General features: G+C 34.1%; 1 protein-coding gene across 14 annotated transcripts in view; it reads right to left on the bottom strand.

Moving 5' to 3' along the window:
* Positions 1–14,315, bottom strand: part of LOC110467474 (centriolin-like) — a 98,014-nt gene that overhangs the window by 30,718 nt on the left and 52,981 nt on the right. For 11 of the 14 annotated variants that reach the window (XM_021524666.1, XM_021524673.1, XM_021524676.1 and 8 more), the window contains 8 exons: positions 13,140–13,255; positions 8,330–8,395; positions 7,487–7,710; positions 6,856–7,057; positions 6,109–6,315; positions 5,774–5,838; positions 4,001–4,127; positions 955–966 (listed from right to left, as the gene is read on the bottom strand). In XM_021524666.1, coding sequence (XP_021380341.1) covers positions 955–966; positions 4,001–4,127; positions 5,774–5,838; positions 6,109–6,315; positions 6,856–7,057; positions 7,487–7,710; positions 8,330–8,395; positions 13,140–13,255 — 1,019 coding nt within the window. The remainder of the gene's footprint in view (positions 1–954; positions 967–4,000; positions 4,128–5,773; positions 5,839–6,108; positions 6,316–6,855; positions 7,058–7,486; positions 7,711–8,329; positions 8,396–13,139; positions 13,256–14,315) is intronic. The other 3 variants (XM_021524669.1, XM_021524675.1, XM_021524680.1) reach the window with 1 other exon arrangement.

The raw sequence follows: 14,315 nt of genomic DNA, 5'->3' as shown, positions 1-14,315 counted from the left end.
TGCATGATTTTCCTCAGAGAGTGCCAGATTTCCCCGAGAGTGCCAGATTTCCCCAGAGAGTGCCAGATTTCCCCAGAGAGTGCCAGATCTCCCCACAAGCCCTGTGTACTAAGCTACAAGTGTTAGTAGTTTTACTGATATCTTGTTTCCTGTTACAGTGTTTACAGAGGGAAACTTTGTAAATACATTTGTATAGTCCTGGATCATAATATTAGTTAGTCTAAATTATCCCCTACTTGTTTTTGTTTTTTTAAATCAAATCCAAACCTCTTGTTATGATATACGTTGGATAAACATGTTACAAAAATTCTCATTTTTTTTCTCCAAATATAAGTTCAAAATAGGGTTTCAAATCTTTTCTTCTTAAGTGTAAACACCAAAAATGTTCTTTTTGGTGTTTCACTGTCAGAAATGCTTCAAAATTTCCTCCTAGAAATATTGATGTAGTATAACTGATGCTTTTAATTCTACTATATTTTAACAAAATTAACAATATTCCTTCATTTCAAAGCCACTGGCCTCCAATCCGACACTTGTATTTTATAATCAGTTAGCATTAATATCTATAACATTTCACACTTAACTCGTTAATTTTCCTCCATACAAAACAAGGACTTCAATCACATATATTATTATTGACATGCAACCATTTAAGCTGTTAATGAAATGGGAAACTTTGTAGAGTGATATTCCCAATAAAACTAGAAAATATATTGAAGATCTTTTCAAATTTTTTTCTCAGATTTTTGTTGTTGTCATATATGAAAATATGTCTAAAGATTTTTGAATTTTATTTTTTGAATTTCTTCTTACAGTTCATTGATGAAACTGTACATAAATCATTTACATGTACATTTTCCCCTTAGGTACCCCTTATTACAAAGTTTCCCTTGCAGTACCCCTTGACCTTATGACGGACACACAAACATGCGTTTCAGGAGCACATGCTATTACCTTTTCTTTATGCTTCAAAAGTACAAAATCAAAAAAAATACGCTCTGTGTTATTATTGTGTTATTCAAAATATCCTCAACTAAAATCACATGCAATATTCCTATCAATATTTCTAATAAAATACTTCTGACAAAATTCACATTAATCAGTCACTGGTATCATTTTTTTGACACTAAATACTTTAAAAAAATATAAATGTATATATTTTTCATAGAATACTTATTCTATCCCTTCAAAACAATGTTTTTTCCAAGACAAATAAATATTGATTTTACCCTGTTTTTATGATATAAATGATCTTGCCATTTCCAAGATCAATCTTTATCTTAAACTGTGTTTTGCCTTATTCTGGCAAAATAGATAAATAGCAATTTAAAAACAAAAATATATATTTCAATACAAATGTTTTCTTTGGGGTTTTATTTATTCTAAATTTTCTTATTTTATTTTGTCTTGTATTTTTTATATTATTTAAAAATGTTTTTTTTATATTTTGTCTTTTACGGGAGACATAAGTATATTTTACCTTTTACAAAGGTGTAAACTATTTTATTATATAAAAGATTTTTTTAAGATATCACATTCTTTTTTTTAGCAAAGTGTGGTTCCTTGCCTTAAATTTTTTATATAACAAAGGGGCACTAAAATTTCTCTCTTTTATAATTTTATTGATGATTTTGTAAAAATAACTGACTTAAAAAAATAAACACTTCATTATATGCATATCATCTTGTATATAATGCTTTGAATACAAAAATGTATGGTTGAAAATAAGATAATACATTTTTATTCAAGAAATACATTTGTGTAAAAAATATTACTATAATTGTTTAAAAGAAAATAGAAAATTACAGATTTTAGTTGATGATGGTTCCAGCAGCTGCTTTCTTGATCACCAATTTCATTGACAATAAACGTATTAAAATCATTCAAAATTTCAATCAATATGTTTTTGATAATTGAACATTAACATAAAGATATTAATACTGCACTTCAAAAAAAATTGTAATGCTATGATCGATACAAATCATCAAAATTTGTAAAAAAAAAAAAATAATAATAATGTATGTAATAAAAGATAATATTTTGACACATTGTAAAAAATGATTGGCACAAAAATCAAGTCAATATTTTTGAATATTTGATTGCCGACTTCTTTGAAGGTAGAAATCAATCAATGAAATAGCCAGTCTCTTCAATGACATGTATTCCAGCTCTTTGACCACAGAATTCTACGGGCGAAACAACGCCAACTACATGTACGTAAAATGCAAAATAAAATCAGAATGAGGTTAAAATGTATGAAGCAAATTATAAAGTAGTATAAGCATTAATGTAATGAAATCAGCTGACAGAGAAATACACAACGTCCAGGTGAGAGGAGATCCATTTAAAGTAAGTAAACCATTACTGAGAATAATCAATTTGTGAAGTTTATTGTCTAACCTTTAACGAATGATGTTAGAATGCAGTCATTATTAACTCGCTGATGTAGACTTGTTAGTGAACAGGATTAGTGGAGTATGAAACACAAGGGATTTAATAGGAAGGATAGAAGTGCAGGTAAAAAGTGCAAAAACGGCAAAGTAAATAGGTGTGCCCAAACTCTAAGTTCTTACTCAAATGGGGAACAGGCATCTAATTCAACAGGAATTTTTATTTACGTCAAAAACTATCATATTCTTCATTTATAATTCATGCTCAATCGTAAAATAATTCAAAACAAACAAAGCATACAATTAATTCCTTGATATGTTGAACCTGCTTGAGACTTTAAAGTAATGTGATTTCACTTAAACACTTTTTTGGGGAAAAAACAGATAGTTGTCTAAAGTATTTTTTGCAGCATAGATTATTGTTAAAATGAAAAAAGGTCTGTCTTCAGAATATATCTGTTTAATAAAGTGTATCTTGAAAGCATAAATACTGGTTTTGTTAAATTGCAGAATATTTCATCTCCTTAGCAGCAACATTTAGAGGTACAGGATAGGACAGACATGTATGATATATTACTAGGGTTATTTATAGAAATAGATTAAACTCCTACGACAGTTAAACATCTAGGAAGCAACACTAAGCATGTGGTCAAAGAGCTAGGACCAGTGGTCACTCAAGATACAGGCTGCAGTGGTCAGTATTTCTGTATATAACACCCCAACACACAAACACACAGTCACGCTGTATATTTGTCTCTCTGGTAGAGTATATATAGAACGGCCCATTGAAGTTAGCCGAAAACTAGGCTGTTCAGAAAAATCTCCGATATTTTCTGGATTATCAGGTTTTTTCTTCCTTAGACCTATGTCGCCTTGATTTTTGTGCCTTGGAAAACGACAACTGAAAAATAGAAAGAACAAATGATCATGACTGTTGATAGAATTTTATTTTTTATTTTTTTATTTATTATTCCATTCTATTTATCTTTTATCATTGTTTTAAACTGTAAAAGTAATTATAAAAAACAATGAATTGTTAATTCCTGTGTGTTATCAATATTAAACTCATTCACCACTGAAATTTCATAATGAACTATTCCAACCTTTGAATTGGACGAGTTCAAATGTGTCTTCAGAGGTGAATGAATTAAGGAGACAAATAACTATATACACTGTGTATCTGATTCAGAAACAGTTCTTCACAAGGACGATTTCCTCAATAAATTTTAGACCCTAGCTTTTTAAGATGTAAACTAATGTAGAGTAATGGCAAGACAGAAATCTAAAATTTAGCATTTGGAGTACAAAGATATATAACTACTTAAAATTACTCTACTGAATTGCCTCCTAATACAATGTTTAGTGTAAAGTGTATCAGTAAACGTTTATTAAATTCTATTGCTACCAAAATCTATGTAAATACTCGGTAATACAAACTCATAAAATATGTGGGGGGGGGGGTTTTACGCACAGTTTATTTCAATTGAAACTTTTTAATTGAATATGTTTAAAAAAGTTAATTTCATAGTTTTTCAACTACAAATACAAACATTATCACACAAAACTATCTGGAAATTAATAAAAAATAAATAATATAAAAAACAACTTACCTGATCACGCATCCGCGCAATTTCTGACCGTCGTTTATTTAAAATATCTTCTGCATCTCGAAGCGACGAAAGTGTTTGCTTTTCGTGTTGTTCTGTTGACAGGAGTTCTGACTGTAACCGGGAAAGGCTAGAAAAGAAAGGAAAATTCAACAACTTTTTTCAATTTCCTATCAACCATTTTTTAACTACACCGACCAGGTAATAATTTGGCAGTGGCTACAGCAATACAATGAAAGGATATTTAGTTAAGTCCTGAAGATGTGTAGTACTAAAATTATTTTTGTATTTTTTTTTTTTAATAAAATATGTCTTTTGAACAAGTTCTTTTCCACATTCTAAACTCTATCAAATTACGTTAGTATGAAACTGAATGAATATTTACAGCAAAATCTAAACAAGAGGCCCATGGGCCTTAACGGTCACCTGAGTCTATAGTATTTATTTTTGTTGTTGAAATATGTACCAATTTGAGTAAAAAATAGTATAATGTTAACTTAACTTTGTCAGGACCATGAGCTGATCATTCCTAGACCAATTTTAAGTGAGATCGGCCTATTAGAACTTAGTAGCAAAATAGCGGCCATGGCAGCCAAATTGTATTTCTGATTGACCCGAAAAATAACAACACTTTGTCAGGACCATGATTCGATCATTCCTACAAAGTTTCAGTTCAATCGGCCAAGTAGATCTTTACTTTAAGTTTGAAATAGTTTTCCAAAATGGCAGCCGTGGTGGCCATATTGGATTTCTGATCGACCCGAAAAATAACAACACTTTGTCAGGACCATGAGTCAATCATTCCTACAAAGTTTCAGTTCAATCGGCCTAGCAGAACTTGACTTTAAGTTTGAAATATGTTTTCAAAATGGTGGCCGTGGCGGCCATATTGGATTTATGATTGACCTGAAAAATAACAACACTTTGTCAGGACCATGAGTCGATCATTCCTACAAACTTTAAGTTCAATCGGTCCAGCAGAACTTGACTTTAAGTTTGAAATAGGTTTTCAAAATGGCGGCCGTGGCGGCCATATTGGATTTCTGATCGACCCGAAAAATAACAACACTTTGTCAGGACCATGAGGCGATCATTCCTACCAACTTTCAGTTCAATCGGTCCAGCAGAACTTGACTTTAAGTTTGAAATAGGTTTTCAAAATGGCGGCCGTGGCGGCCATATTGGATTTCTGATCGACCCGAAAAATAACAACACTTTGTCAGGACCATGAGGCGATCATTCCTACCAACTTTCAGTTCAATCGGTCCAGCAGAACTTGACTTTAAGTTTGAAATAGGTTTTCAAAATGGCGGCCGTGGCGGCCATATTGGATTTCTGATCGACCCGAAAAATAACAACACTTTGTCAGGACCATGAGGCGATCATTCCTACCAACTTTCAGTTCAATCGGTCCAGCAGAACTTGACTTTAAGTTTGAAATAGGTTTTCAAAATGGCGGCCGTGGCGGCCATATTGGATTTCTGATCGACCCGAAAAATAACAACACTTTGTCAGGACCATGAGGCGATCATTCCTACCAACTTTCAGTTCAATCGGCCCAGCAGAACTTGACTTTAAGTTTGAAATGTAAAATGTTAACGGACGACGGACGACGGACGACGGACGACGACGGACGAAAACGGATAGCAATAGGTCACTTGAGCTAAAGCTCAGGTGACCTAAAAAGGGAATAGATTAATGGTTCTGACTGATCTCTATGAAGTAAAACTGAGAAAGTGGGACAACTTTCCGGATCCATCAGACATAGTCACTCACTTTTGGGAGGCAACTTTTGTGCGGGAGTCGAGGTCTTTGTACTCCAAATCTCTCTTAGACAGCACCTACAACATCAACCAGTCACGGAACTCAAAGAACATTAATTCGAAAAAGCAAGAAATTCGACTCATAAAATTTCGATTTATAAATGGAATATCAGTAGTGTTATATAGAAGAAAAACATTTGGACTTTGCCATAAGTTGGGCACATCATAAAAAATTGAATTTTCGAAGTTCGATTTATGGAAGTTTGACTGTTTATGTAAATTTTACAAAATGAAACATTCATTTACAGATGGAGTTGAATCTTTCCACTTTCGAAAAATTTGACCTACCTGGTTGACGTCCCGGAGTAAGCGTTCCTGTTTGCCACGTTTTCTATCCATGTCCTTGACCTCTGACCTCAAGGAGCTCAGTTGGTCTGCAGCCTTGACGAGTTCGACTCCGGCCTGATTGGCTCTTCGCTCTAGCTCCGAGGTCTCCTTGATTGTAGACTTGAGGTTGTGGTTAGCAGAGTCATATTGGTCAATAGTGTCTCTCGCCTGAAATAAACAAAAGACAGACATTTGTAATCAGATGTGTTACAAACTAGAAAAAACAATAATTCATACAACAATAGTTATCATTAACCATACTTTAATTTCTGATATAAAAAACTAAGATAAAAGAAAAGCGCTCATATTAAAGAGGGAACACCTTTGTATTGAAGTTTTCATTTCTAATCGTGACTAAGCTTCACATATATATCACTTTATGGTGATCATAAGAGATATGTTGTGTACTTAACTCATTCACTCCTTAACTTTCTTAATGAACTATTCCAGCCTTTGAATAGGAAGAGTTCAACTGTGTCTTCAGGGGTGAATGATTTAATCTCGAACTGTAAGCCAAAGGCTAACTAATACCCCCCGCTCCTATATAAACCAGAACTGTAAGCGAAAGGCTTAATATTAAGGCAAAGCAATCCAAAGTCTCCCACCAGTAACAATTTCTTTATTGACTGAGCTGTACACTTATTCAAGTATTCAGGTCACTGACATACTTCCTGTACTCTTACTGTTAGTTTTAACTCCACAACTGACCTGGTCTCTGGCCCCTTTTAGATCGGTGTTACATTGTCGCAGGAGAGCGTCTGCATCCCTTAGCTGACTACGCCTTTTAGAGAGGGTTTTCTCTATTCCTTCCACCTCATTTCTGACGAAGTGCTGACGACTTTTGACCAGGTACTCATCCAGAGATTCGTCCGAACTGTCCAGGTCGTCCATAGCATTCTTCCACATTTTCCTGTTAACGAAATTTAAAAATTGTAAGAAAATCAAAATACAACACAATCGGTTAGCCACAAACAAACCTATAGAAATATTTTCATGCTTATAACAAAATTGCATGCTTGTGAATTGGCAAAATGCCTCAAAAACATCAAACATTATAATAACAAATTTGACATATTTGAAGATTTCAGATCATCACATGACAGCTGTTGTACAGTTGTATTATAATACAATGTATCATGATAATATTATGAAGAAAGTCTTTGTAAGTTGGCACAAACTTGTGTCTCAGAAAGTTTAATCCATCTTTCTCAGTCTAAACTAAACTTAACTTAACTAAACTAACTTTGACCTGTTTGAATCAGAAGGGTATACGGTCGTTTGATAGATCCAAGATAAAGGTACCTGTTGTTATAACACATCAGGTTCAGGGTTCACTTACTTCTTCTTGTTAGACTTATGTCTGTATGCCTTGAGGAACTCTAGTTCATCTTTGGCCTCCATTTTGCCCTGTTCAAGCTGCCTCTCGTCCTTGCGAAGGTTTTTCAGCGACTTCTTCTGTTTGTCGATGGCCAGATCAAGTCCTTCCAGTTCGTCCCGCCGGTCCTCCAACTCGTTCTGTAGCCTCTTTATCAACCGGTGATCCTCATTGGCTCTAGATTCCTCCTACAGTGACCAATAAACCTTTCTGTTACATCACAACTTTGGAAGTCAACAAGTCAAGCACTGTCGACCATTACTTTGAGCAGTGCCTGTAATAATTTGTGGATTTTCCGTGATACTTTGCATACAATTTATCTCAAACAATTCAAGTCGTGCAATTCCTATAAAACCGAGATTAGCCAACTGCATTTAATGTACCCCCCCCCCAAACACACACGCACACTTGAGGTCCATCATCCTTTTTTAGTTACCCCTTCTGTCCAAATCCTGCACTCACTACTCTTTGTTCATTCATATATACTTGCCCGAGAGTTTTTTTCTGTCTTCTGATTATCAGATTTTACATAAAAACATTATACCAGGTAAATATATAATTCCTCAGCTACAGAATAATGTCTACACCTGTCTATGGAACTACCCGATAACCACAATTTAACTTCAATGGTTATCCTTCTGCATTTCATCCTAAAAAGGCCCCCTCATACGTTTTCTTCTTTTAGTGCCATGGGCACTAATAAGAAAGAACACTGTAATTTACAATGCAAAAAGTCTATCCCAAAAAATTCTATTCAAGTTCATTGAATTAAGGTCATTTCTGTCTATTATAAATCAATTTCCTCACCTGTTCTTTAAGAATACGATGTTTCAGACGTTTTAACTTTTCTTGGAGCTCGGCTATATAGTCCTCCTGAAATAGAAATCCAGACCAGCATTGAGCTTCATTCTCTGACCATCTACATATGTATAAAGCATCCTGTAGGTGTATATTTGTATGTCAAATAAATTATCAGATTATCAATGAGTATTATTATTACACGTATTCACTAATGAGCAGATTTATCTACAGATCAACCCTTTCACCACTGTAGACCAAAATGGACTCCTCCAGATCAATGCATGGTAGAGTCTACTAAAGTTACATAGGGGTGAAATTAAAGGGTTAAGTCCAAATTCACTTCTAATTTTCATGTGACTGATCAAATTCTTGATTACTATTGATTATTATTTAAGGAATGATTTTTATTTTTTCAACATTTATGAGGTCATAACAACAATGGGTTTATGGACATATTGAATGAATCGCGTTAGCGATTCATGTAAAATATGTCCAAAAACCCATTGTTGTTATGACCTCATAAATGTTGAAAAAATAAATATCATTCCTTATATTTACATTGACGAATCCTTTCAGTGGATCGATATAACAACGAATAAAACAAATAAACAGGGTTTGTTCCTGCTTATACACGGGTGCAACGCAGTGGCGAGAACAGTGTTTTTTCGCGGGGAAATGTGACACTATCGTGAGAGATCTTAGCAACCGTCAACAACAATAACACAACAAAATGTAGTTCCATATTCAATGTTTATTTGTAGCACAGGACACGTGAATACGTGGATATTTCACAAAGCACAGTTCAATAATATTTTAAGATGTAAGAATTAAGCATCTAGTTCGGTCGTTCCGAGTGAGTAGTTTTTGTAGTGTATTACTACGCAGTGTGATCAGGTTACTATCAGTTCCCACGTGCTGAGATTCTATGAACACCTGTGTTATGCATTTATGAATGTAATTTTTGTCAATGGGTCTAAGCATACAGAATGTAAATATTTTAGTGTAGTAACATTTTAAAAAAAAGTTTTTATTTATTTCAATCTTCATCTTTAATATAATTTAAGTTTGTATTTGAATCCAGGACCTGCTTTCTATTTCCACTTATACATAATTAATTGTATTATAAAGATCTACCCTTAACTACATGACTTATTCTGTTTATTTTACCAATAACATTAGCCATTCTTTAGTACTTCTGTTTACACAGTAATTTCTACTATCAATTTCAAACACATAAAATAATTATGTCAATACTTCACATCTAAGTGCGAAATAAAAATATTGACTGGGTCTCATTCAGTATCAATTACTTGGGCTATGATAATAACATTACGCCTCCATGTTAAAAAATAAAGTTTACCTTTCATTACAATACATTTCAATTCTAGACCCTTGCCATTCTACTGGCCTCCAGCGAAGCGGAATTATTAGGGTAACCTTTGAGATATGTATGTGGTTGATGTGTATATCAAAGATAACATTTAAATTTCTTTTCAAGTAACGGAAAAACAATTTTACGCCCAATGACCCCCCTGAGACCGCAAGCAATATTGACATCCACACCGTATTAGGTGGGTATATACATTTAGCCCATATGACCCCTGTGATAGTAAGTAGATATAGTCCTGGTCTAGATTTAAATGGAAGTCATTATCAGGTAATGATTTGACACCAACAGCGGGAAACTGAATGCCACATGTAAAACCCCACAATATCCCTATAGCTTATACACCTTTAACGAGTTTGGGCAGGTAAAATTAGCACAGGTAAGACACGCTGGTATTCAGGTAAGGCACCGCCAGAGCTAATACGGATAGCGGCATTGTTACAAGTGAATGACATGTATAGCGAAACGTGATAGTATTTAAACCTAATGAATTCTAATGAACATTGATCTGCTATTAACATGTTCAGATAAACACGCCAATCACTACAAGGGTTTCTTCAGCTAGGTCTAATATTAACTGCAAAATTCTTTGAAGATTAATTTGTATTTATGAAGTTTGAAAGTGCCCATTATCAGTATTGAGTCTGTGAGATTACACACACAATATTAAACTTGTCATTTACACCAAATAAAATTAAATCTGGAGATAATGAAACCTTGAATCACCAAAGGTAAGTGGGTATTTTTCAATTGAAAAAAAAAAAACTAGCCATCAATTTCTTAACTTCAAAATGACATGTTTACAAGTCTGCACCACAAGTAAGTTTACGTCAAAATGTGTTCGTATTTCTCTAACAAATAGATCTTTTTTTTTTAATTGTAACAAGATCTAAAGGAGAAGTTGTATCTGTTCAGTCATCACTGGCTCAACACAACATGGGTAAAACAGAGGAAATCGACCTTGTGGCCTCATGGAAAATAGCAAAGTCTTCTCACAATGTATCGGTCTTCATATGACGAATATGAAATAGGATTAGATATATACAGTTTTGATATTTAAACATGATTTTATGAGGGCGCAGGTGAAAGGACAAACTGACCCAGGGGCTTAAAGGTTTGTAACACTAATAATGGTGGATGAATATTTTATGGGGGGGATGAGTATTTAATGCATTAAATATTCATCCGGATGAGTATTTTATGCATAAAATATCCATCCGGATGAGTATTTCACGGGGATGGAAATTTTATAGGACACCGGTGTCCGTCATCATCAATACATCATATCATGTTACCTGTTATTTGTAGGACCAAACATCTAGATAAAAGGTTTTGATCAAAACATTCTACAACAGCCAGGTATCGGGAATTTAAAAGAGTCTGTTGGTGTTGAGAAAAACATTTTCCTCTACTTTCTGTTTAACTTTGACAAAGTACTGTATAAACAGTGACACACTTGCTATTATCTGTGTCATTTAAGGTATTAACAGAACTAATGCAAGCAGCTTTCCGAGAATTCCTTTTAAGACTTGGATTGTAATAACTGCGTTGGGGGAAGCTAGCTAGGTTAGATTGAAGAATAAAGAAATATTACTAACATCTTGTTTTTTCTCCTCCTCCTTTTTTTGTTGGTTTGTTTTTTGCCATAATGTTTTCAATAGAAATACAGAGGCCTTCAATATGCCATTTGGGCCGACAAATCCTTAATTTTTCGCTGTGCCCTATATAATTGTTAGGCGCTGCTGGGAATATATGATACATAGTATGTACCAATATTAGCCAGCTACAATCTAGTCCCGTGTACAATATTTGGTTATTGATCGTGTATTAGCACACTCTCGGCCTACACACACAATCCACAATGATCCCTCTCCACAACACCCTATAGAGATTGTCTGTAGTACTTCTGTCAATGTTTACACTAGAGAGTTATCACCGATTCACAGACCCTACTACTACAGTACATTCACCTGGTACTGAAGTGGAGGTAGACCATTGTTACTGATATATTATAAACAGATTCAGGCCCCTGGATTATACTTTTGAGTTTGAATTTTGAAGTCTTCATTTTAAAATTGTCCTTTACACACTTGAACTTGTTTAACAGGTAAATATAATGTTGAGGACAAGCTCTGCCAGTGTGAAATATATAGCACCAAAATACACAACAATTTCCAGTTGTTCACCAAACAGCTTGGTATAATAACTAAAATAAATCTGGAAATCTTCAAAAAATCTTTATCGAGGGACTGAAGTCTGTGTAAAACATATATATAGTCCTCCATATTTGTGTATCGGACAACAACAAAATACAGACAAGATACTATCTATTAACAGATATTGTCTGATCAGTCACGCTTTGAAATCATGTAAATTATACCTACTTAATTTTCTTAATCACAAATTAATCCTCCCAGATAGTTTAAGGGGGGGGGGGGGGGGTCATGGGAACCAAATCCTAACTACTGTTAATGTAATACCAAAGGAATAATGTTTCCTTTACTTACTACAAGTATGTCCAAGGTTGATTTCACATTTCCCTATAGTAATATTCTTAATGCATGCAAACAAATTTACTACTACAGTTCATTAAAAAAATTCAAATACTGTATTTTTCTCAATGGAAGAATTTTTAAAAAGTTAACAAACGAATATTTTAAATAAAAAAAATCACAGTTAAAATAAAAATCTGTTGTGCAAAATGCTAGATGTTTGACTAATATCTGATTTTATAAATAGCACAAATTGTTTAAAGTGTTATGTCTAGATCTTGAAAAATACAAGGTAGTGCACACTAAATTTGCTGTCCCTATCAAATAGTGTCCCCGGAGAATTTAGAACTTATCACGAATCCTCACAAGGCTTACAACTCTAATATTTACCATTACCTACCGTTAATACTGGCTGAGTGACCAATAAAGCGATCAGAACACCTGTGTTTACATCATACCTGTACTTAGATAATCCTATACGACAGAAAATCTTCTATTGACATGATAAAACATTATCAAAAGAAAGAAACAGGTCTATACAGAGTACCACCTGTAGTTAATCTGACAGATTACCTGTAATTACAGTTGTTTATAGCAATGATAGCTACATATATACGTAGTTTCTGTAATTACCGCTGTTTATATCAATGATAGCTACATATATACGTATTTTCTGTAATTACAGCTATTACTTGTATATATAAATAGAGATGGGTCTAAACAATATGCCTCCTATTTTTATCAACCATACTTTAATTAATACCTTTAATTGGCAAATACTGCCATCGTACAGTTTCATAAATAACTACAGGTCTTCGATGGCTTCGTTGGCCAGCTATCATCAGAACCAGAAGATTGCAAAGTCTATAACAATCCTGTACCCCATTTTTCGATTTATTTATTTTTTACACTTCAAAAGTAAAACTTGAAAACTCACCAGGTCATGATGTTCGGGCACATTGCAGAACAGGTAGCTATCATCGTCTACTCCAGCGTTGCCCTTGAGGATCCCACGGGGCTGACCGGACGCGTCCATGGTTAGGGTCCCCGCCACTGTAACATCAATGAAGGTCTCTTATACTTAAAAGAGTCTCACAATCTTAAATCCTTCAGGTTGAAAATCTGGTATATATCGAAATACCAGGTAATTCATTTCAGGTATTAGACAATTTTCTCTGGAAAACTAACTGCATCAAAAATGTCAGGTGCATGAAGTGTAAGATTGCTTACATCTCGACTGGAGTGCCGTTTAGTTGTTACCAGGTAGCTTAAAATATTACTTAAACACACAATGCTTTTATCATGTAAATATTGTTTCAAGTTGGAAAATTTCAAATACTGAACTTCTTTCGATATTAACGATGCAAATATGTTTGTGTATAAACCTTCATAAATCTTTGGTTGAATAAAGTTCTCCTGTTGTCTAAGACAAAACCATGTTTACAGGTGGTTCGATCAGTTTACCATAAGTGTACAATTATACACCAGCTTCAATTAAGCTATTTTGAATTTCATTATACAAATCAAAGAATAACCAGCCAAATGAAAAAATGCTTAATTTGCACCGTTTCAATTCAGAATTGCATTTTCATGTTACAATGTATAAGAATGTTACAATTTTGTTTGTTAAGATTGCAGATCATTTTATCTTGGGTATCTATCTCTTAGACTGTGGATGTGAATTAGTTAAACTATTTTTTATAACATGCATCCATAGTCTTTCCTGCAGTGTCGACCTGATCATAAACCAAGAAGGTAATTTACTACACAGGTTACCACACCGAAACTTTTTAGCAGTGAGCTAATCCTGCATCTGTGGTATAACTCAATTAGCACATTGATAATTGTCCTCTCCAGGTGTGTAACAATCACCACAGACAAGATCACAACAATAGGTATACACACCTAGCACAACAAATCACTCCACATGTAAGATCCGACACCGTTCCCCGACCACCTACATCCTCATTTCGTCCCAATACTCTAATACACTACACTACTACTCCGATACTAACAGATTAAGTGGTAAACGTGAACAGCTTTTCTAACCCAAGCCAAGGCTAAGGCGACATTTCACCGGTATTTAGCCAGGGTAGAGTGAACTGTGTGAATT

This window comes from Mizuhopecten yessoensis, unplaced genomic scaffold (genome assembly GCF_002113885.1).
Source record: "Mizuhopecten yessoensis strain PY_sf001 unplaced genomic scaffold, ASM211388v2 scaffold11173, whole genome shotgun sequence".
Taxonomy (NCBI): Eukaryota; Metazoa; Mollusca; class Bivalvia; order Pectinida; family Pectinidae; genus Mizuhopecten; species Mizuhopecten yessoensis.
Note: the sequence above shows the minus strand (reverse complement) of the source record. Positions and strands in the feature narration are given on the sequence as shown.